This window comes from Tenrec ecaudatus, chromosome X (genome assembly GCF_050624435.1).
Source record: "Tenrec ecaudatus isolate mTenEca1 chromosome X, mTenEca1.hap1, whole genome shotgun sequence".
NCBI classification, from domain to species: Eukaryota; Metazoa; Chordata; class Mammalia; order Afrosoricida; family Tenrecidae; genus Tenrec; species Tenrec ecaudatus.
The window spans coordinates 76060778-76081922 of record NC_134548.1 but is presented as its reverse complement, the minus strand read 5'-3'; the positions used below and the strand labels follow the sequence as shown (position 1 = coordinate 76081922).

The 21145-nt window shown below is 39.7% G+C and overlaps 1 protein-coding gene across 5 annotated transcripts in view; it reads left to right on the top strand.

The window, feature by feature from the left end:
* ARHGEF9 (Cdc42 guanine nucleotide exchange factor 9) overlaps nucleotides 1-21145 on the top strand; it is a 317960-nt gene that overhangs the window by 84186 nt on the left and 212629 nt on the right. For 3 of the 5 annotated variants that reach the window (XM_075539600.1, XM_075539604.1, XM_075539603.1), the window contains exons 1-2: nucleotides 6991-7121; nucleotides 8037-8216. The exons of 1 other annotated variant lie outside the window; for it this stretch is intronic. In XM_075539600.1, coding sequence (XP_075395715.1) covers nucleotides 7032-7121; nucleotides 8037-8216 — 270 coding nt within the window. In that variant the 5' untranslated portion in view covers nucleotides 6991-7031. Of the gene's footprint in view, nucleotides 1-6990; nucleotides 7122-8036; nucleotides 8217-21145 lie in introns of those variants that run through there. One more of the 5 variants, XM_075539602.1, reaches the window with a different exon arrangement.

The window sequence follows — 21145 nt, the reverse complement described above, 5'->3', positions numbered from 1 at the left end:
AATAACTAACCTGGTCTTTGGAAGTTGAAAACAGTTGACTTCAATATGACATGTGATTAAGAATCATTTTAACTGTCTGTTAAACATTCTGGGATGATTCTAAACAGCAGATCTCTGAACCAGAACCACATACTGAGAAATACAGGTGTAAAGGGTCAGGGGCACCAGGATGAAGCTAAAAGATTCCAGAATAACATGATATTTTGGAGATGCAAACTGGTGTTTGTCCAATTGGTAACTCCTCTGATACAGCCAACAGCAACATGATTTGTAGTCCAGAAACATGTCTTTTCTCTGATTTATGCAATTCTTAGTCCATTTGGTTACATTTTAAAGGGATATTTTCCCTCAACAATAAAGTCCCTATGTAAATTGTGAGCTCTGAGGAAGAAACTAAGTCTCATTTCAGAAACTCCTTAGCTTATTGGGCTGAGCTAATGACTAAAGTGTCATACCAGAAGACTTAATTGTTAAGGTCCAGGCTGAATAAGCAACTCTCTTTTTCTCAGCTACTTGGTCATCATTATAAGTGAGCTCAATTTGTGATCTATTTTTCCATTGAAAGATGTGCACGAAGAAGCTATCCTAATGAAAACATCTCCTGGATGGCATTATACCCTAGGGCCCTTGTCTGGTTTCCTCAGCTTTTAGGCTCTAGCTGGTGGGTATCAACAGTTGTAGTGGCCTCTTGACTGAGGCAGATGACTTGCTCTTGCTGAACCTGAAACCTGTCTAGACTCAGCTTTTTAGATCACACCTGTTAGGTTTATCATCTCTGTCAGGTTACAGACTATTCTATGGGGTCAAGGAAATTATTTACATGATATGTACATAGATTACTTACAAGACAGTTCACTGTTGATAAGATTTATTCCCAGGTGTTTCCTGGGACAGGCTAGTTTTGGTAAAGATCAACACAGATGCTCAATAGTTATAAGTGTCTTCTTTCCAGATGCCGAACAAGAAAAAAATATGAATTTTGTGTATTCTCTATATGCCCGAAGCCAGTGTAGATCTTCCAATATCTAGTGACTCACAAATAACAGGCCAAAACCAAGGGGGGAAAGCCGCATTTCTAGTTAAAGGAGGTGATATTTACATACTTTACACACTTACTTTTTGTGATATTTAGAACTATTATAACTTGAATCCATTAATTATTCAGAAGTGAAATTTTGTAGTTATGAGTGATAGAAACACCCTGATTGAAGCTGGAAGTAACCTATTAAGTCAATGGGTAAAGGAAAGGCAACCCTTGTGATTAATTTTTTTTTTACTATTCTTCTTATTTAGTATATCTTCTTACTTTAAAACTACTCAGTACCTATGCTGATCTTTAACAAAATTAGCCTGCCCCAGGAAACAATTGGAAATAAGTCTTACTAATAATGGATTGATTGTCCTGTAGATAATATGGATGCATATTATGGAAATAATTTCTTTCTCTCCCTAGGATGTTATATAAGCTGATAGAACTGCTAAATCTTTTGTGATAACCAGAGTCAGAACTTGTCTGGTTTTATAGATTCAACAATGTCACATGCATAAAGGAACAATCTTAGGTTTATCCAATCAATTCAGTCTGTTTTCACCATAATACTCTGGTTGACAACAAGATTAACTCCAAATTATCTAATTTTTTTAATCCTAGGTAGAAAGTAGTCCCGGTGGCCTAGTGGTTATACACAGAGCTGCTAACCTCAAGGTCAGTAGTTTGAAACCACTTGCCACTCCATGAGAGAAAGATAAGGGTTTCTACTCCCCAAAAGAGTTACAGTATGAAAACTCACAGGAGCAGTTCTGTCCTATTCTTTATGGTCACTGTGAGTTAGAATCAACTTAATAGCAATGTGTTGTTACTGAAAGAAGCAAAGGGAGAAAGAATATAGGCTTCAGTCATTACAAGTGGACCAAAATCAGTTAGAAAGAGGCAAATTGACTTCAGTGGCCCTATACTTAATGGTATAGATGTGAGAGAGGATCTTCTTGCAAGAATATCAATCTGATTAGAGTAGGAGACCCCTGCCTAGTTCAAATCATGGATTGGGTCCAGTAGTGGTCCTAGATTAAAGAGTGCCTTGTAAGAACAACGATAAGTAGTTATTGAAGCTTCTTGACCATGATCAGTGGTACCAATAGAGAAGTCTTGAGGGATTCATTAAGGAAAAGAATGAGATAATGGAGGCATTATCAGAAATGGAAAACATTAGAGAGGATGGTAATGAGGAAAAATTATGAGTTTACAATGTTTTATTGGAGTGATTGCAGGTATCCAGTGAAATGTGAAGCAGGCTACTGGAAATATGGTACTGGAGGCAGGTGAGACCTGTTGTTACAAGAAAGATGAACTCCTCAATGTTGAAAACAAAGAACAAGGTCCCATTGCTCTTTGAATGAACAGTCAAGGAGTAAAGTGAAAAGTCCTTTCCTCAGTGCTGACATGTCTTCTTTAATGTGTTGTCCAAAATGGATGAGTGAATTGTCTTCAAGAAGGTACCAGTCAGCTCCAAGTTCTCATTTTCCTGAGGTAGAGAGTCGTAAAAACAACACATCATACACAAAGAAGAGAAATAAGCTGTATTAATGGAATTCCAATCCTATGCTAATCGGAAGTGTTATCCTCAATAGAATGTCAGAGAGGGAAAGAATATGAGAATCTAACTATCTTAAGTTAATCACTAGACAGGTAAGGAAACTGAGTCGACGATAAGGAAAGGAACTTGCCCCAAGTCACTCATAGAATTATTGACAGAGCTTCTTCCAATAGCCAATATGAGTGTTTGCTGTATACCAAGATGAGTTTTAGCTGTTATTGGTGCAGCTTTCTAGAAATGAGCAGAATATTTGTCTTTGAACATTGGGGGGGAAAGGCACATCTGACTTTTACAACTTTTACAAGAGAGTGCTGAGTGATCTCATGGGACATACAATTTTAGCCTATTTTTGATGTGTTAAAGAGAAAAAAGGATTTTGTACTTGTTCAAGTTTGCTGATGACGGAGAGGACTTTCTGCAAGGATGTCGGAAGGCACCAAACTGAACCCCCAGAGAGAGTCAAATATTCTTTTCCTACTTCTTGCCCTCCTGGAACATTTTTGGGAAAGCATGCCCAGCTCAACTACCTTCATGACATTTGGTACTTTTGCCATTCTGCACAATACAGGATGCATCCTTCTTTAAAAAAAAATTCCATTCCCCTTCTGCTTCTTGCTATTGAAACTAATATTTCTGATAGCCATCTAGGCTAATGAAATATCTATTTTTGGATGATAATGTTCAGCTAGAGGGCAAGAATAAGAAGAGTATGGCAAATGGGATGGTATGATCTTAGAGTTGTTTCGTGTTGTGACCCCAAATACCCTTACTCAGACATACACCAATGACCAAAGAGAGCCTTGAAGACAGGCATTCAGTAATGGAGGCCTGATTCTCAGCCATCCTGTGATGACATATGGATACTGGAGTAGACTGAGGCATCAGGAGAGGCAAGGATAAGACCTAGACTTTTTATTGTTGTAGGTCATCAAGTTGATTACAACTTGTGATGAGCCTATAGGACAGAGTAGAACTGGCCCACAGGGTTTCCTAGATGGTAATCTTTATAGAAGCAGATGGCCAAATCATTTTTTTTCAAGGAATGGCTGGTGGGTTTGAATCACTAACTTATTGGTTAGTTTCTGAGCACTCACATAACCAGGAAAGGCAAGGGTGGAACCTAGACTACAAAGATCCTCTAGAATAGTTGTTTTTCAAGTATGATTGTTGGACCAGCAACGTGAGTATCATATGGGAACATGTTTAAAATTCAAACTCTCAATCCCCACCCCAGACCCATTGAATCAGAGACACTAAAGGTGGAGCCTAACAAGCTAACAAAATCTCCATGGGTTTGAGTTTGAGCCCTGCTAACACGGTTGGGTAAGCTTTGAACTGCTTTCTAACCTCAAGGCTGGCTGTTCACACCCACAGCTACTCTGAGGGAGTAAAATGAGACCCTGCTCATGTAAAGATTTACAGCCTTAGAAACCGTATCTTAGGTTTCTATGTCAGGATTGCCTCGATGGTTGCAAGTTCCATGGGATTGATGTCCACTGCTCTTAAGATTTTTGCACAGTTGGTTCATATTTGGAATGGAGAAACGAGTTGGGAGTCCTTTTTCTCTTTATGCCTTTTTGACAAACTCTGTGGAGGATTGGCAAGACAAAAAACAAAAAAGAAGAAGCTTTAGAGTAAAATAGACTGCATATTCATATCCATGCCACCATTTACCAACTGGATAATTAGTATCACAGGTTATTTTCAGTTAAAATAGGAACGAATATTGTAAAGATTGGGATCATAGGAGAAACCCCCTTATACAAATCTTGACATATATTTAACAGATAAGTGAAAGTCCTTCTCTCCTTGGAGTCCATGTGTAATACAAATGGTTAAGCACTCAGCTACTAAATGAAAGGTTGGTGGTTCAAATTCATGTAGAGGTACCTCAGAAGAAAGGCATGGTGATCTACTTCTGAGCAATCAGAAACTGAAAAACTCTACCAAGCTCTGTTATACCTTTTGAAATGCATGGATTACCAGAGGTCAGAAATGACTTATTGGCAACTGATTTGTTTTTTGTTTCCCCTGCCTCATTCTCCCTCCCCACTTCCTTCTTTCCCTTTCTTCCTTTGCTTTTTTTATTCTTATTTTTCTTGCTCCCAGAATGTTCCACTGGTCACTACAAGGTAGCTTTGAACACATGCCTCATCTCTATGAACAGAGATCAGCTTTAGGCATCAAACTTCCATTTGATCACTAGTTTAAATACTTATTATGCTTATATATTTATTATGTTTCTCCTTGGAAAATTATATAGCTGCTTTGGGGTTCAGTTTTCTCATCTACAAAACAAAAGTGATAATAGTGTCTACTCAAGGGATTGCTGTGAAGATTAAATAAGTTAATGCATATAAAGTGCTTAGAATAACCCAACCTACTGCCATTTAGTTGATTCTGACTCATAACAACCTTATATGGGGGAGAGTAGAACTACTCCCTATGGTTTCCAAGGCAGTACATTTTTATGGGAATAGATAGACTCATTTTTTTCCTGTGGAATGGCTGGTGAGTTTGAACCACTGACCTTGTGGTTGCCAACCCAACACTTAAGTAGAGCACTACCAAGATTCTTTGCCTGGCACATAGTAGTGCTTATATATTAAACACTGTCATTACCATAAATACACTTTTAGCAAGCAGTTGAGATAAGGTCTTCAACCTAAATCTTTTCTACCTTCCTTTTCTATTGGGTTATATTTGTGGGAGTTGGGGGTGAGGAGCACTGCTCCATGAGTCTGGCAATCTTATATAGCCAGATATCACTCTTGCTATATAGCTCACCTATAAAATGGGGTATTAAGGGTGATGCTCTTTGAAATGCTGTCTAGATCTCTAAGTCATTAATTGCAAAGTTATTCCTAGCCAATTAATTCATTGGTTTGTGGCCACTGGGTTCTGAATTAATTCTGTTCAAGGTATATGTTTCTAGTATTTGGCTCTGTGGCCTGAACCCCAAAGTATGCCTGCTGACTTGAATGGTAGTGAGAGTGAGCCAGCATTTGTTAAAATAAGCCAAATGTGGAGTCGTTAAAAAGAAGACAGCATAGCAAAAAAAAAAAAAAAAAGCAGAAGCAGTGAAATTAGCCAGAACTGGGGTCCAAGGAGACTCAAGACAGCAGCATCCATATGTTCTTTTCATGTACAGAATAGGACAAATATTTTGATCCTTGATAAAAAAAAAAGCCTAGGATATAATCACAAGTGCTTCTGGTACTCCGAGTTGGGGCTGGATATGTGCTTATTGAGCTCTAGCAATGTTCGCCTACGACCTAGGTTGGACGAGAAGGAAAAGTAATGTATAAAGATTCATTTTATTGTAGCCACTGACCAGCAATTTTTTTCCGCTTGGTCTTTAGCCTTCTGGTGCAGTTAGAGAAAGAAAACTTAACATAAAAATTGTCTGGGCCACATTTTCTTCTTGAGATTCCTTATAATGGACTTATCTAAATTCAATGTAGATGGTGTTCTATAAATTCAGTATAGTTAATGACTAGTCCTCGATAGTGTAATAATATGAGTATAAGAACACATGAAGTCAGAAAACTTGACTCTATATTTTATTAATTATGACCGTTAGAACACCCAGTCATCCCTCTGAGGTTTGGCGTCTTCATTTTTTAAAATTTATTAAAAGATCATTTTATGGGGAGTTCTTACAACTCTTGTTACAATCCATATATCAATTGTATCAGACAGTTTGTACATACATTGCCATCGTTCTTTTCTAGACATTTACTTTCTATTGAGTCCGTGGGATCACAAGTTTATTCAATGAGAATAAGGTGATGCAGTAAACGTAGATACTTCACAAACAATCAAACATGTGGTAATTGAGATGTAATGTTATAAAAGATCCGACTGGAACTCTCTTTTTGTTGTTGTTTATGCTGAGCAGCTCTCTTCCCATGTCTTCAAACTCCTGTGGAAGGTTAGTGACTGGAACTCTGAGCAACAGAGAATGTCTCAAACAGTGCCGAATCAATGCAATACCTTAATCTAGTCAAGAGATTCCAGTGGGTGTTTGCCGTGTGTGTGATTAATTGTGATTTCAGCTGATGTATTGGAAAATAGACTTATGGCACAGGGTGCATATTCCATATCCATCTTTGTTGTCTTTGAACTGTTTTGTGTTTTGTCTTATGGATCCTCGACTGCTTGGGGGTATCCGTCTTTTCTTAAAGCAGATGGATGCAAAAACTGACCTCTAGAGACTAGGTTAGAAATGCAATGCTGAAGACAGTGCTTGAGTCTCTACCTGACAGGTTGTATGTTCTCTATTCTGAAACCTTTTTCTCCAGATGTCAGGAACACTGATGGGCCCATCCAAGCTGGAACCAGTTGGAGAAAAAAGAGAACAAATAACAAAGTAGCCAGAGAAAGGCAGCCTACCCCTCCCTTCATCTCATCATTGTTCTTAGATGAGTGTTGTGAATGTGCATATGTACATATGGCAGTGGGATAGATCCCTGCCTACTGCTGTGTGGAGCCCAGTCCTGCTGGGAAAAAAGTCTAATGAACAGGGTAAGAGTCCAGCTACAGTTCCTGCCTTACTGGATGAACCCAAAATTGTCCCTTAAGTTATTTATAGCTCAGTTTTTTAAGGGTCTGATAGATGAAAAAACTGAGCAACAAATCAGGTAAGAGTCAAGCTCAGAGGGTTCATGGTATGAAAGAGTATGTCTTTCTGTGATGCCTTGCTCCAAAGGATTTTAATCTTGGTAAATATGGTTTGTACAGTGATTTGCACAATCCAGATCCTCTGTGCATCTCTCAGGGTACTTGTACAAATCACTGAATTCATCTGTGTCAAGAATGATACCCACAGGTGCAAGGCACAATGGAAAGTCCTTTTCTTTCATACCATGACTTCTCTGGATGGCATCATGCGTGGGTCAGAGCAGGAGGTTGCAGGACTGAGGTCTATTTTATGTGAAAAATAGCATTTTCTATTCCTACAAATGGAAGGGTGCAACGGGGTGAATAATGTGTCACTAACTCCTAATTGGTCGGTTTTAAGGAAGAGGGTATAAGGGCAAAGGCAAACAGAGAATTAAAAGCAAATAAGCCTGAACGTAATTTAACTATTGATTTCAGCCTCTCTACTCTGGGAAGACTCAGGGCTGCTTTGGCACTCCAAGGAGAGAGAGACTGGAGCTTTCGTTCTTCTCCAGAGGAGCCCCTTATGAGTAGAGATAAAAGTAGAGGCCTATGTAATCCACATTGACTCGTTGGGTTATTTCACCCACTGGCTAATGGAGTGTTGGCAATATTGTTTGTTTTGTGGTGTGCTCCAGTGCCATCCTCCTTATCCTTTCCCTCACTGCTATTTATTATGTATAAGTTTTTCTCGAAGTAGTACAGCTCTGTGGGTGGAAGAAGGGACAAGCAAGGTAGTCAGCTGTGTGGACTGAACACATTCTCATTTTGTCTCCTAAGCTGATCACTGGAGATTCCATCGTTAGTGCTGAGGCAGTATGGGATCACGTCACCATGGCCAACCGGGAGTTGGCATTTAAGGCTGGCGACGTCATCAAAGTCTTGGATGCCTCCAACAAGGATTGGTGGTGGGGCCAGATCGACGATGAGGAGGGATGGTTTCCTGCCAGCTTTGTGAGGGTGAGTGTCTGCCTTCACTCTCCTCTCCTCTTTCCTTGGCTGCCTACCCCTGGCTTTCAGTCCCTGTTTTCCTGTTCATTCCTCTCCTGGTGGGTCCTGACACACTTTCCCCTAACTATTATTATTATAATTATTACTGCCTCCTACCCAGGTTCGAAGGAGCCCTGGTGGTGTAGTGTACTAGGCTTTGCTCAGCAGTTTAAATCCACCCGCTGCTCTATGAGATAAAGATGTGACATTGTGCTCTGGGAAAGATGTATAGCCTCAGAAACCCAAAGGTCAGTTCTAGTCTGTCCTACAGGGTTGCAATGAGCCAGAATTGACTCCATGGCCATGAGTTTTGTTTATCCATGACCCTAGCTCCCTTTCTTTAATCTTTCCCCTTCTAATTTGTAGGTGTTTCCTTTGTCTCTTATTTATTTTGACAATCTTCAATGTCCCCTTCCTCACCCGTTTGGACTTTGTATAAATCACTTTACTTTTCTAGGCTTTAGATTTTGCCAAATGAGGTTTGCTGGGTTGTTTTTTTTTTAAGACATCTTTAACTCTATATTGATGTGAACTTTTTTCCATCCCCCCTTTTATGATTTATTTTCCTTTTCTCCTCCTTGTAGACAATCCTTCTTTTTGCAGCCTTTTTCCCATTCTCTTTCCCATTCCATTTTTTCTCTTTGTTTCCCCTCATTTCTATAATTTAGGTAAGTTAAGCAACCTCAAGTGTTGTTGCATGTGAGATCTTCAAATGTTAATGTAAATAATGTGAGTTAAGCATTTTGCACAGAAGAATCTGGGAGGCAAGCACTCTGAGGTTCTGCAAAGCCCTTGACCCATTGACCTTTTGCCATGAAGAATATGACCCTTAATAGAAGGTCTCCCAGAAGATACTGTTTCCTCTGGGCCATGAATTAGCAAGTTTGCATTGGAGAAGAGTATTAGCATAGTGTTCCAGCATTTGGGTTACGTGCTATAAACAGCATTTTGACAATTGTGAGCTCTGATTTTACTCATCTGAAAAGTAGTTTGTGGAAATTCTTTGATGCCAGGGACTGTCACAGTGAGTGAGATAATAAATGTAGAAAACATACCACAGCCCCATGAGGTTGTGTAATGAACATTCTTACCACAGCCTTAGTAGTTTCTTTTGTAAAAGAAGGCCAGAATTTCGAGACCCCAGGTAAAAGGTCAGAGGGATCTGGACCTTCGAAGTTTGAAGGGCCTCAGGGTTAGAATGATGGCAGTGTGATATGAAGAAATGAGCAAGTTATTTGGCAGACAGCTTGAGATGTGCTCTCAGATTTGCAATTTCCTGCATCTGTGGCTTTGGGGCAAGACTGTTTATCTTTCTGAACTTCAATTTCTTTATCTGAAAAAACACGGATAGTAGACTTGTTATGAAGATTAAATAAAAATAGCATATGCAATAATCCAAACTTGAAGGGAGGATTAGTATTTGAGCCTAAAGTGTGAGAATCTGGTTTACAGAAGACTATGGATGACAGAGGGAGCCCAAGATCCATTTGTGGAAGCACATAGGAAATAAGCCTCCGGTGAACTCCCTCTACCCACAATTGAAAGGAGGAAAGTAGTTACTAAACAGAGTGCATGAGAGAATTGAGTATAAAAGAGCAAAGGCAACATTTGACTTGAACAACACCCTGAATGGGGTTCTAAGGCTGCTGCTCCTGTGTAAACCTGGTAAGTGCTAGCATCATCTCACTGCTCCCTACCTATCATCCAAAGTCAGTGTAGGGCCCCTTCCATTTAGCTCTAGGATTTGGTACCAAGCGCCAGAAAGGTGTTGCCATTTCTCAGCTTCAGACTTGAGGTCAAGAAATAAGAATTTCAAACACTAAACTGCTTCTAGGCATGTGTTTCAGTTAGATTTCACTTGTAGATTAAAGAAATTACATATTTTATTTTTTTAAAAAAACCTTTTCATTGTGATTTGGGTGAAAAATTGCAGAACAATATTGGTTTTCCATGTAGATGTTATATACTGTCAGAGTAGTTCTTTTGGGTTTATGGTTAGGTTCAATTCCAGGACTGATGGTATTTCCAGTTTGAGAAATTCTGAAAATAGCAAGTATTTAGTGGGGTTAGATTGTCCAAGTTGCTGTGCCTAGGGGGACTCATTATGGTGTGGCTGGTATCTTAGCCTACTAATAACTTGAGAGAGGGTAGGCCCTGAAAAAATGGATCTCTTTCTGCATTCTACCACTACCCCTCATGCCATCTCAATGGCTCTAACAGTAATAATAATAATCTATACTAGGCACTCAGGCTGAACAAGAGTAGAAATTTCAGTGGGACTGTTAAGCAAAGCATATTTCTACATTTATGTGGCACAAATATATCCATAAATATGCTAAAGTGTACAGGGGGCAAAGTAATGAAACTTCTTGGCTAGAACCAAATACCTTGAAGGAATAAGTGGCTGGGCTTGGGGGCTAAGTACCATAGCCTTGACGGACACCAAGTTTAATTGCCATAACACAGGTCACTAAAACGATGTTCCACATTCTAGTAGCAGTGACTGGGAGTCTTAAAAACTTACAAACAGCCATTTAAGGTACAAGTATTGACCTTTCCTCATGTGAAGCTAAGAAGATTGAAGAAAGTCACATATACAAGGAAATAATTACCAGAGTCTTAAAACTAATTACCATAGTCTAAAGGCCACATAAAGCCAGACCGGAAGACCTAGATGGTGCTAGGCTACTATTGCTGACTGCTTGTGAAGGGATCACAATGGCAGGCCCTGGATAGACTGGGAGAAAAACGTTGAATAAAACTCCAGACATAAAAGGCCAGGCTTACCAGTCTGATGGAGATTGGTGGAATCCCTAAGACCATGGCCCTTAGTCACCATCGGGCCGGGAACTGAACATAACTTAAGTACAAAAGGTGAAGAACAATACCCAGGACATACACACTCCTTAGAGCAGTCTCCCACATGTAATCCAGAGTAGCACTTAATTAGGAACACAGTTCAAAAGGCATAAAAGGACAGGAAAGGACAAAGGGAAACTGTGCACAGGAAGAAAGTGGGTAGAGTGAGTGCTGTTACATTGTGGATTGCAATCTGGGTCATAAATGAAAATGTTTAAGAATTATTTAATGGAAAGCCAATATTGTTCTGTAATTGTTCAGCAAATCACCAATAAGAGGTTTTTTAAAATATACGCTTGCTCTAACCTATGTTGTTGCTTCATTCCCATGAAAATTAATTTCATTACTGTTACTTCAGGTTTTCTTGGACGCCACTTTGCAATCATATTATTACTAATAATTTTTAAGTGCAAGTTCCTCAGTAAACCACCAGGCAAAAATTCTAAGAACAAAGTTCATATTCTTCTTTTGGTACCAACAAACCACACCAGGGACACTGGCCACTACTGATATATGCTGAGGATTGTGGTTTGGAAGCTGATGTGTGAAATTACCAAAGTGCTCTTGTATTGGATTTCAGTAGCACTTTCTTCATTAATGGATCCTTGATGGTGCAGTGAATTAGACATTGACTTGCTAACTGCCAAGTTTGGTGGTTCAAACCCACCAGCAGGAGAGAAGTGAGACTTATGCATTTGTACAGATTTACAGTTGCAGAAACCCATATAGGGTCATGCTAAATTGCGTTAGACTCACTGGCAGTAAATTTGGTTTTGCTGCTATAAATTTTGGATTGAATTATAGGATTTTGGAAAAAAAGCTTATTTATAATTTGTGGTCGCTTTATGGCTGTGTCTGTAGAAGGGCCAATTCTGTCACTGTTTATGTTATCATTCTCTGTGGATCTTAATACTATTCATTCTGTTTTGAACCTTAATCCTATTCTTTCTGGGCTATGGCACAAATAGAAAAGTGAAAGATTTGGTTACTAAAAAGATGGTATTCAAGGACGTACTTCCCATTCCAATCTGATGGCAACAGCATTTTACTTATATAGAACAGCTTTTGATATACTATTCCTTGTTGATTCATCTAAGCTTCTAGTGATTTCTATCACTGTGACTTCTAGTGGTCACAAGCCTCTAGTCTTATTACCTGTCATCTTTGTGAATTAATGCTACCATTAGTAGGGAAGGCTCCTTCCATTGCATTATCGAGACTTAATTCCCCTGCAGTAGGATTTGCAATGGCACTATTAGACTTCCTTTTCATTCTCCTGATCTATCTTAATGTTTTCTCACTGTCAATATGCTTTGTAATTACATTATCGAACTCATCACTGGACTAATTGGAGGGAGATATTTTTTTCCTTCATTATGGTCTCATCATCAGCCCATAGGGATCCTTCAAACTTGCTGCCACTCGACCCCAAATCAGATGATAGTACAAGTCACCCTGTAGGCTTATCTTGGAATGCCAAAATTTAACATAACTTTGAGGGTCTTACAGACAATCTTCCAAGCAACAATTCAGTTGAATCACCCTTGACTTGGTTAGAACCTGGTAAGGTATTGTCAGTTAAGCCTGAACCACTTTCTTCTTTCTAGCTGCTAATACTTATAAACCAATTCTTGAAACATACTGCTTTGTATACTCCAAGATGATGTGTAAGAGCTTGAACCAAAAAGAAGTGCTCTGGATTGTAATCTTGTCAGTGGAACTTTCTTTCAAAGTCATTCTTTTTGACTTACTATGTTTTTAAGTGATCTAGTTGGGTGCCTGATTTGAAGTGAGTGATCTGGGCCCTGGAACCAGTTTTTCTTTTTCCCTATCACTATTGGTTTTATTTTTAACAATAAAAACAAAAAGGCACAATAGAATAGTTTACCCTGTGGTAGTACTAGTAAATGAAATGAAGTTTTTGAAAGGATTAACATTTACATGAACTTGGGTGAGAATTCCAGGTCTTGCCATTTTTTTAGCCCTATTATGTATTTTTAAAACATTTTATTAGGGACTCATACAACTCTTATCACAATCCATACATATATCAATTGTGTAAAGCATATCTGTACATTCTTTGCCCTCATTAATTTCAAAGCATTTGTTCTCCATGTAAGCCCTCTGCATCAGGTCCTCTTTTTCCCTCTCCCTCCCTGCTTCTCCCTTCCTCATGAGCCCTTGATAATTTATAAATTATTATTTTGTCATATCTTGTCCTGTCTGACATCTCTCTTCACCCCTTTTCTGCTGTCTGTCCTGCAGGGAGGAGGTCACATTTAGATCCTTGTAATTGGTTCCCTCTTTCCAACCCACTCACCCTCTACCTCCCAGTATCGCCACTCACACCCCTGATCCTAAAGGTATCATCCGCCCTGGATTCCCTGTGTCTCCAGCTCCTATCTGCACCAGTGTACGTCCTCTGCTCTATCCAGGCTTGCAAGGTAGAATTTGGATTATGAGAGTTGGGGGGGGAGGGAGGGAGGAAGCATTTAGGAACTAGAGGAAAGCTGTATTCTTCATCGGTGCTATATCGCACCCTGACTGAGGCATCTCTTTCCCTAGACCCCTCTGCAAGAGGGAGCTCCAGTGGCTGACCAATGGGCTTTGGGTCTCCATTCTGCACTTCCCCCTTCATTCACTATGGTAAGATTTTTTTTTTTCTGATACTGCCTTATACCTGATCCCTTCGACACCTCGTGATCGCTCAGGCTGGTGTGCTTCTTCCATGTGGGCTTTGTTGCTTCTGAGCTAGATGGCCGCTTGTTTACCTTCAGGCCTTTAAGACTCCAGACACTATCTCTTTTGATAGCCGGGCACCATCAGCTTTCTTCACCACATTTGCTTATGCACCCGTTTGTCCTCAGTGATCGTATCATGGAGGTGTGCACCCAATGATATGATTTTTTTTTGTTTTTTGATGCCTGATACCTCATCCCTTCAGAACAACATGATCACACAGGCTGATGTGTTCTTCCATGTGGGTTTTGTTGCTTCTGAGCTAGATGGCTGCCTGTTTATCTTCAAGTCTTTAAGACCCCAGATGCTATATCTTTTGATAGCCAGGCACCATCCGCTTTCTTCACCACATTTGTTTGTTTACCTGCTTTGTCTTCAGTAGTTGTGTCGGGAGGTTAAGCATCATAGAATGCCAATTTAATAGAAGAAAGTATTCATGCATTGAGGGAGTAGTTGAGAAGAGGCCCAATGTCCTTCCGCCACCTTAATACTAAATCTATATATATAGGCACGTAGATCTATTTTCTCATCCTCATATATATAGTTGCATATGTACATGTCTTTATCTAGACCTCTGTAAATGCCCTTTGCCTCCTAGCTCTTTCCTCTATTTCCCTCGACTTTCCTCCTGTCCCACTATCATGCTCCATCCCCACCAGTTTTTCTTTTTTGTATAGCCAATTACTAGACTTAGTTGGGGCTTAGGTTGCTTTGCTAGCATTATGTGTACATTGCCCTATGATTCAATGGCTTGAAGAAAGGAAGACCATAATTGAATGTCTGGAGCTGAGGCCTATTTCTATGGCCCTTTGAGAGATACAGAATTTTGGAAAAGCATTATAAATTGCATTGTTAATTTTAGTCATTATTTTATTTTGAGTGAGGGTAAATTTATCTTTTTTCTCTACATAGCTGTGTTAGGTTGATGAGAGAAACAAATCCAGTAGCATTCATATGTGTGCAGGAAAGAATTTTTTATCGAGAAGCAATCATACATCAAGAAAACATGCCAGCCCAGTCTAACTCAAGTTCACATGTCAGATACTAGTCCATAAGTCCCTCTTCAGACTCATGCAGTCATAAGCAATTATACAGAATGCAGGGATATCACAGGTTGCTGGTGGGTGCAGAGTTGTGTGGATTCAATTGCAGTGGAGGCATCCAGTGCCCTGGCAGAACCAGGGTCAGTCAGCAGGAAGGTGATGGCAAAGAGAGATAGAGAAGGAGAGGTTGCCAGGGCTCTCCTTATTAGAAGGCCATGCCAACAAGGAGTCACCATCAGGCTTTGATCTAATTGACAGGTTAAATACCACCCCTACACTTTTATATACCATCAAGTTGAGATAAAGTTGTACAATTACCACAGACCACCCTTTGTCAACTCAACACCTTTACACAACTCTTTAGCCATACATAAATTAAAAATAATGACAATCATGAAATCATATTTGTGCCTAACAGGATAAAACTAAATTGCGTACAACTCAAAATGTAGCAGCCTCATTTAAACATAAAATAAGTGAACAAAACAAAAATATTCTGTGCCTATCAATTGAAGTTATATGAACACCTACATCATAACTCTATAATCCTATCAACATATTCCCCCACCCATGAAAATTTGAAAGCCAGCCACTTCATGCCTTTATCAACCCACTCCACCCCCATTTGGGGTACCAATTTCTATAATGCCCTTTCAATAACCCAGTGCTCTGAGGAGACAAGCCTGTTTATTGATATGAAGAATCTTCATTCCAGTTGGAACCTTGTGAATCTGCACAGTAAAATCAGGTCAGGCTGTCCATAAAGTCAGCAGCAATATGTATCAATTCGCAGGCTAAAAAAATCTCTTCATCTGGTCGACTTCTGGCCATCTCAATGTGGGCTGCCCCACTTAGCCTCAGCAGGGTGCCCATTGGCTGCCTCACCTTTTGACTATGGACCCTTTCACAAATTCTCAACAACCCTAGTCCACTTGGGCTAAATCATGGCATAGACTCAGGATCTACACAGCTATATAAACTTCAGACCAGCCAATCAGTTTTCATTTCTCCTGCAGCCCTGTGAACCAGGTCCATGGATATCAGTGTCCAGACACAACCCATCTCTATTGCTACATTTCTCCCACTTCTACTCAACAAGTGGATCAAGCATTCCAAGCTACCCACAGCCCCCCTTTTAATGATCATTCCTAGAGAGGAGGGTTCCTTCATGACTCCAGATTTTTCCAATTTCAGGAGAAACCACCAGTTCAAATTTCAGAAAAGGGCCAAATGGCTCTTTTTTTCCCCTTCAGTCTGCTAACAGCTCTTTCAGCAAGTCTTTTCAAAATGCAAATGTTCTGGGAACTCAAGGGGCTATGAGGGGCTTACCTTTTCTAAGCATTCTTTGTAGATATTTCATATACCCATTTAACAGAACCAATTTAATGGCTAAAGGTAGTGGGTTTACAAATGTTTCATACTTTCCAATAATCATTTCTATTACACATTATATCAATAACAATATTTAGAAGAAATCAATATAATCCTAGTATAGTCGGATTCTAAACACTTTATTTAAAACAGGCAAAGTCAATCTTATTTTATTCAAACTCTCTCATTCATGTGCAATATGACTTTAGGTCTCTGGCTACATCAATCCAGGAACTGGCTGTTGGTCAGCCATTTTGACTAAGCAATATGGCCTCAGAGAAGTTCAGGGGTAGATTTTTCCCCCTGAGCTCAAAATTTACATTTATCACACACAATTTCACCATTTCAGATAGGATTAACCATAGAGAACTTCTAGGAATCAAAACCTTCATCTCCCATGTCCTTTCCAGTAAACTGCATGGACCTATCTGACCTCCAGCTCACCAAAGAAGAAAACTGTGTAAAGGCAGAAATCAGACAAGCCTCCAATCTCCATTTTTATGATTTGTTTCTCTAGTACCCCACTCCTCAGGTACCATAATGTGTTAGTCCGGCTTGACTAGAGAAACAACTCCAGTGATACTCATATGTGCAAGAAAGAGCTTTATATCCCAGCTCAGTCCAATGGTATAAATCCTATACTAGTTGTTAAGACTCAACTAGTTCTTGAGTCTTCAGACTCATGCAGTAACAAGCAATGCTGCGGAATGCAATAGTATCACAGGCTGGTAGGTACAGAATCATGGGGATTCAATGGGAGTGGACGCATCCAGGGCCCTGGCAGCAACCAGGGTCAGTCAGCTGGAAGGTGAAGAGAGAGAGAAGGGGAGGTTCCCAGGACTCTCCATATGAGAATGACATGCCCACAAAGAGTCAACATTAGGCTGTGACTTGATTGACAAGCTGAATACCACTCCTACACTTTTAATATATATTCAAGTTGACATAAAATGATGTACCTACCACAATGGTTTGTTTTTAGTGCTATTACCACCTTGCTAGTATTTACTAAACCTTGAGCAAAAGTGAATATCTAGCACCAAGCAACAGCAACTTCCTTGGACCAAGTGGACAGGTATCTGGCATGTTGAGAGACCTCCTCCTAGCCTTTTTGTCCTGCACCAGGGAAACCACACTAGGAAGCTAATGAGTCTGCTTTTTGACTTTCAGAAGGCTAGTCTTAGTTTGGGGTATATTAGCATTTAATGAGAGAATTTATATTTCCTGCTTTAGAAATACACAAAATAGACATGGTCCCTGAAGTTAATCATTTCTGAAGGTTTTGAAGTCTGGCAGGCCAACTCCATTAAATTAGTCACACTGCTAAGAGTCCTGGGGATCAGACTTAATGGGTAGCATTTTCAGAGATCCAATAATCAAGGTAGTTGGACACTCCCTGGTCTAAATACATATATGCATAGCATTAACTTTCTGAGATAGTCACTCTTCTAACGGTAAGAATGAAACAAAGGAGGCCAGGGCCTTGAGTAGAAAGAAGACCCTGCCACTGTGGATGATACTCTCGGAGCATCATGGAATAGGTTGATAAATTGAGGAGATTAGCTTTTAGGATCCTTCCCATGACTAGAATTATAACTCAGATCCAATGAGTTAGATAGATGATCCTAAGAGAGCAATGGAAGTATTTAAATGAGGAGATGTGGACCGAGAATTTTCTGATCTTTTGAGCTGGAAAGAACCTTCCCATATGCCTTCTAGGACTCTCAGAGGTAACTTTGTTAGGCAGTGAGCATTTTAGTTAATGATAGGATTCCTGGGAATGGTGAGATGGAACATCTAACCAATTATCAAGCAAGAAGAGACCAATAAATATAAGCAGAAACTTTGTTTTGGGAAGTCAGAGATCTGAGTTGAAGGGTATCATATCTAATGTTGATTCCCTGGGGAATTTTAAGAAAGGGCCATGTCTTCTTGGCCTTAGTACTTCAGAGCCAGCAACAAGAGAATAGAACAGGCCCTATCTCCTTTACCAGTCTCAGGCTCTTCCGTGATTTTAGATACGAGGGCCACATGTATTTTCCAGCCTGCGGCCACTCTGAAATGTACATAAAATTGATTTAATGGAGCTTCCCAGTGGGGCAGGAAACATTTGACTTGGCACCACAGCTGTTGAGTGGAGGGTGCCATTAATACGTGTACAGGCAGCCCAGATAGTAAGGCTGTTTCTATGGGTACCTGCCAGTGGGCACCACCAAAGAAGATGATGTGAGGTACTAGAAGAGGCAGTTTCACTCAGAAGCTGTTCCCTCCTGTGTTTTGAGCAACTACTCTAAAAGACAACTTGCTCTTGTCTTCTGCCAAAGACACGCATATCCATTGATGAGGAAACTGCCAGAGGCATAAATGTCTAGACCTGAGGCTTGCCTCCCTACATTTTCTCTTACTGTCTCTGAAGCCAGGATGCTCTTTATTAGGAATAATTCCCCTAAAAGGGGAACATTGCCTTTAGCCTATTTTTGCTGAAGGGTAAATGGTTAATATTAAACTTTTGTCTGGGCATTATTTGGCCATTATAAGGGATCATGAGAATAGAAAGGTTGGGAAGTCAGGAAAGAAAGAAGAAAAAAAGTGAATGAAAATATTCTGAGAGGGGAAGAGTGCAAAGAACACTTTCCTAGCATTTTCATTTAGTTGCCTTCCAGGATTCCAGGTCCCTTTGTGAAATACTTTAAATTCTCACAGACTGATCTGAAAAGATATAACTGAATTCATGTCTTATATCTAGTGCTTGTAAATCATGTAATCTTTGGCATATTTCTTCATATCTTTGAAGTGACTAGCTAAGGGAATACTGCATGGTTTAAAATCAGAAAAGGTATATGTCAGGGTTAAAGCCTTTCACCATACTTATTCAGTCTGTGTGCCGATCAGATAATCGTAGAAGCTGGACTATATGAAGAAAAAGGCAGCAGGAAGCAGGATTTCAAGAAGGCTTACTAGCAAGCTGCAATATGCATATGACATAACCTTGCTTGCTGAAAGTAAGAAGGGCTTGAGGCACCTATTAATAAAAATCAAGGACAATATGCGTTGCAACTCAATGTAAAGAAAACAGAAATTCTCACAACTAGATCAATGGAAACCTTCATGATAAATGGAGACAAAATTGAAGTTGTCAAAGATTTCATTTTACTTGAATCCACAGTCAGCACACCTGGAACCTACTCAAAGACACATAACAACAACAGTAGCAACAATAACAGTAACATTAAACTCTCATTGTGAAATCAGACAGAGAAGGGTTCCAGCTTCCATATCTTGTTAACTTAAGTAGAAGGCCTTTCTTTCATTTAACTCAAACAAAAAAAACAATTAAAGGAAACAGAATGAATTTCTAAAGGTCATGGCAGAGTCAATATCTATAAGATATGTCGCACATTTATTGCGCCCTCTTCCTCCAAGGAAACTGGACCCTGGCTACAGTGCAATAGATCTGACTGATTTGACTTTAATTTTGTCCAAGCACTCCTCTTGGAATTACTTGACTAATAGAAGCCCACATTCTCTTAATATCTAAGCAGACAATGAGGATCATGGAAACCAATGCAAGAAGAACACTCAAGGATCAAGTGGGGTGCATTTTGTCTGAATGTTTTTTGACTAAGAAGGAAACTATGTAATCTATGAAGGCTGTCCCTGAACCTTACCTACACACCCATGTTTACTTGAGTTCTCACTTTAAGAAAACTTGTTATGGGCAAAACATCAACATCTACAACAACACTACATTTTTCTTTGATGAAAAGTGTTTAGAGTTTGTCTGTCAATGAAGCAGTATTTTAAGTGCAAGAAACTAATGAAATTATGAGGAAAATTATTAAAGTATCTTCTAAAACCCTTTTCTGGTTGGAAGGTATTATTTCTGAGATACCAGCCTGGTTGATAAACACAAGTGAGATTAATTGAAGGGTGAAGAGATAAATGGCTCGGTGAGCCTCACCTTTCTTGTCTCTCGCTCTTTGATCATCAGACCAGTGTGAGGCTGCCTTGCTTGTTCTGTGCCTCAATTTATAGGCTACACTACCTGTGGGACGCCTAGCTGGTGCACTGTGTTGCTGTAAGTTGAGGTCCCTTTAAGACCACACAATTGGAATGTACATCTCTGGAGCTGGGGACTGACAGTTGGTGACCTGCCTTGCTGTTTGCTGCCCATGCTTATATAGCCTAGCTCTCTCTACAGATGACGGACTGGCGGCCCTCAAGGGCCCTTAAGACTTAAAGGACTGCCAGTGTCTCACAACTCTCTCATGGGAGTGAGTTGCACTGAGCCATTTGTACAGCTTTATAATTTAACTGTTCATTTTTTGTATTATCTATCTATCTGTATATAATTTAACAGTTTATTTCTTGTGTTATATATCTATATCTATGTAGATATAGATATATAATTACTATCAATCTGGTTTTGTCTTTCTAGAGAACCCTGTCTAACACACATAGTACCTCGAAGATGTAGGTGCAGATGGTGTCATCCTAGGGGGCAATAGTAATACTATCGCTAATACTTGACTCTGTTAGAAAGAGTTCTAAAGATTTAACATGAACTACATTACTTAATACAAACAGCAGACCTACAAAGTAAATGTTATTCTACTTTACATTTGAAACCAAGGTTCAGAGGTTAAGTAACGTATTATGGATAACTCAGCTAGGCAGTTGTAGAACGAGGAGTTGAATACAGTTTCCCTAGCCTGCACCCTCATACTTCTGGTATCAGAACCTGGAGATGTTGCTTCTTTCTAGACTGCCACCAACTCATTGTGAGCTCCCCCATTTTCTCTTCGGGAAAGTGAATTTTTTAAAACTTTTTTGACTTGCGTGGTTGTTTTAAAACCTAAGAGAATTTGTTGGAAGACTTACTTGAAC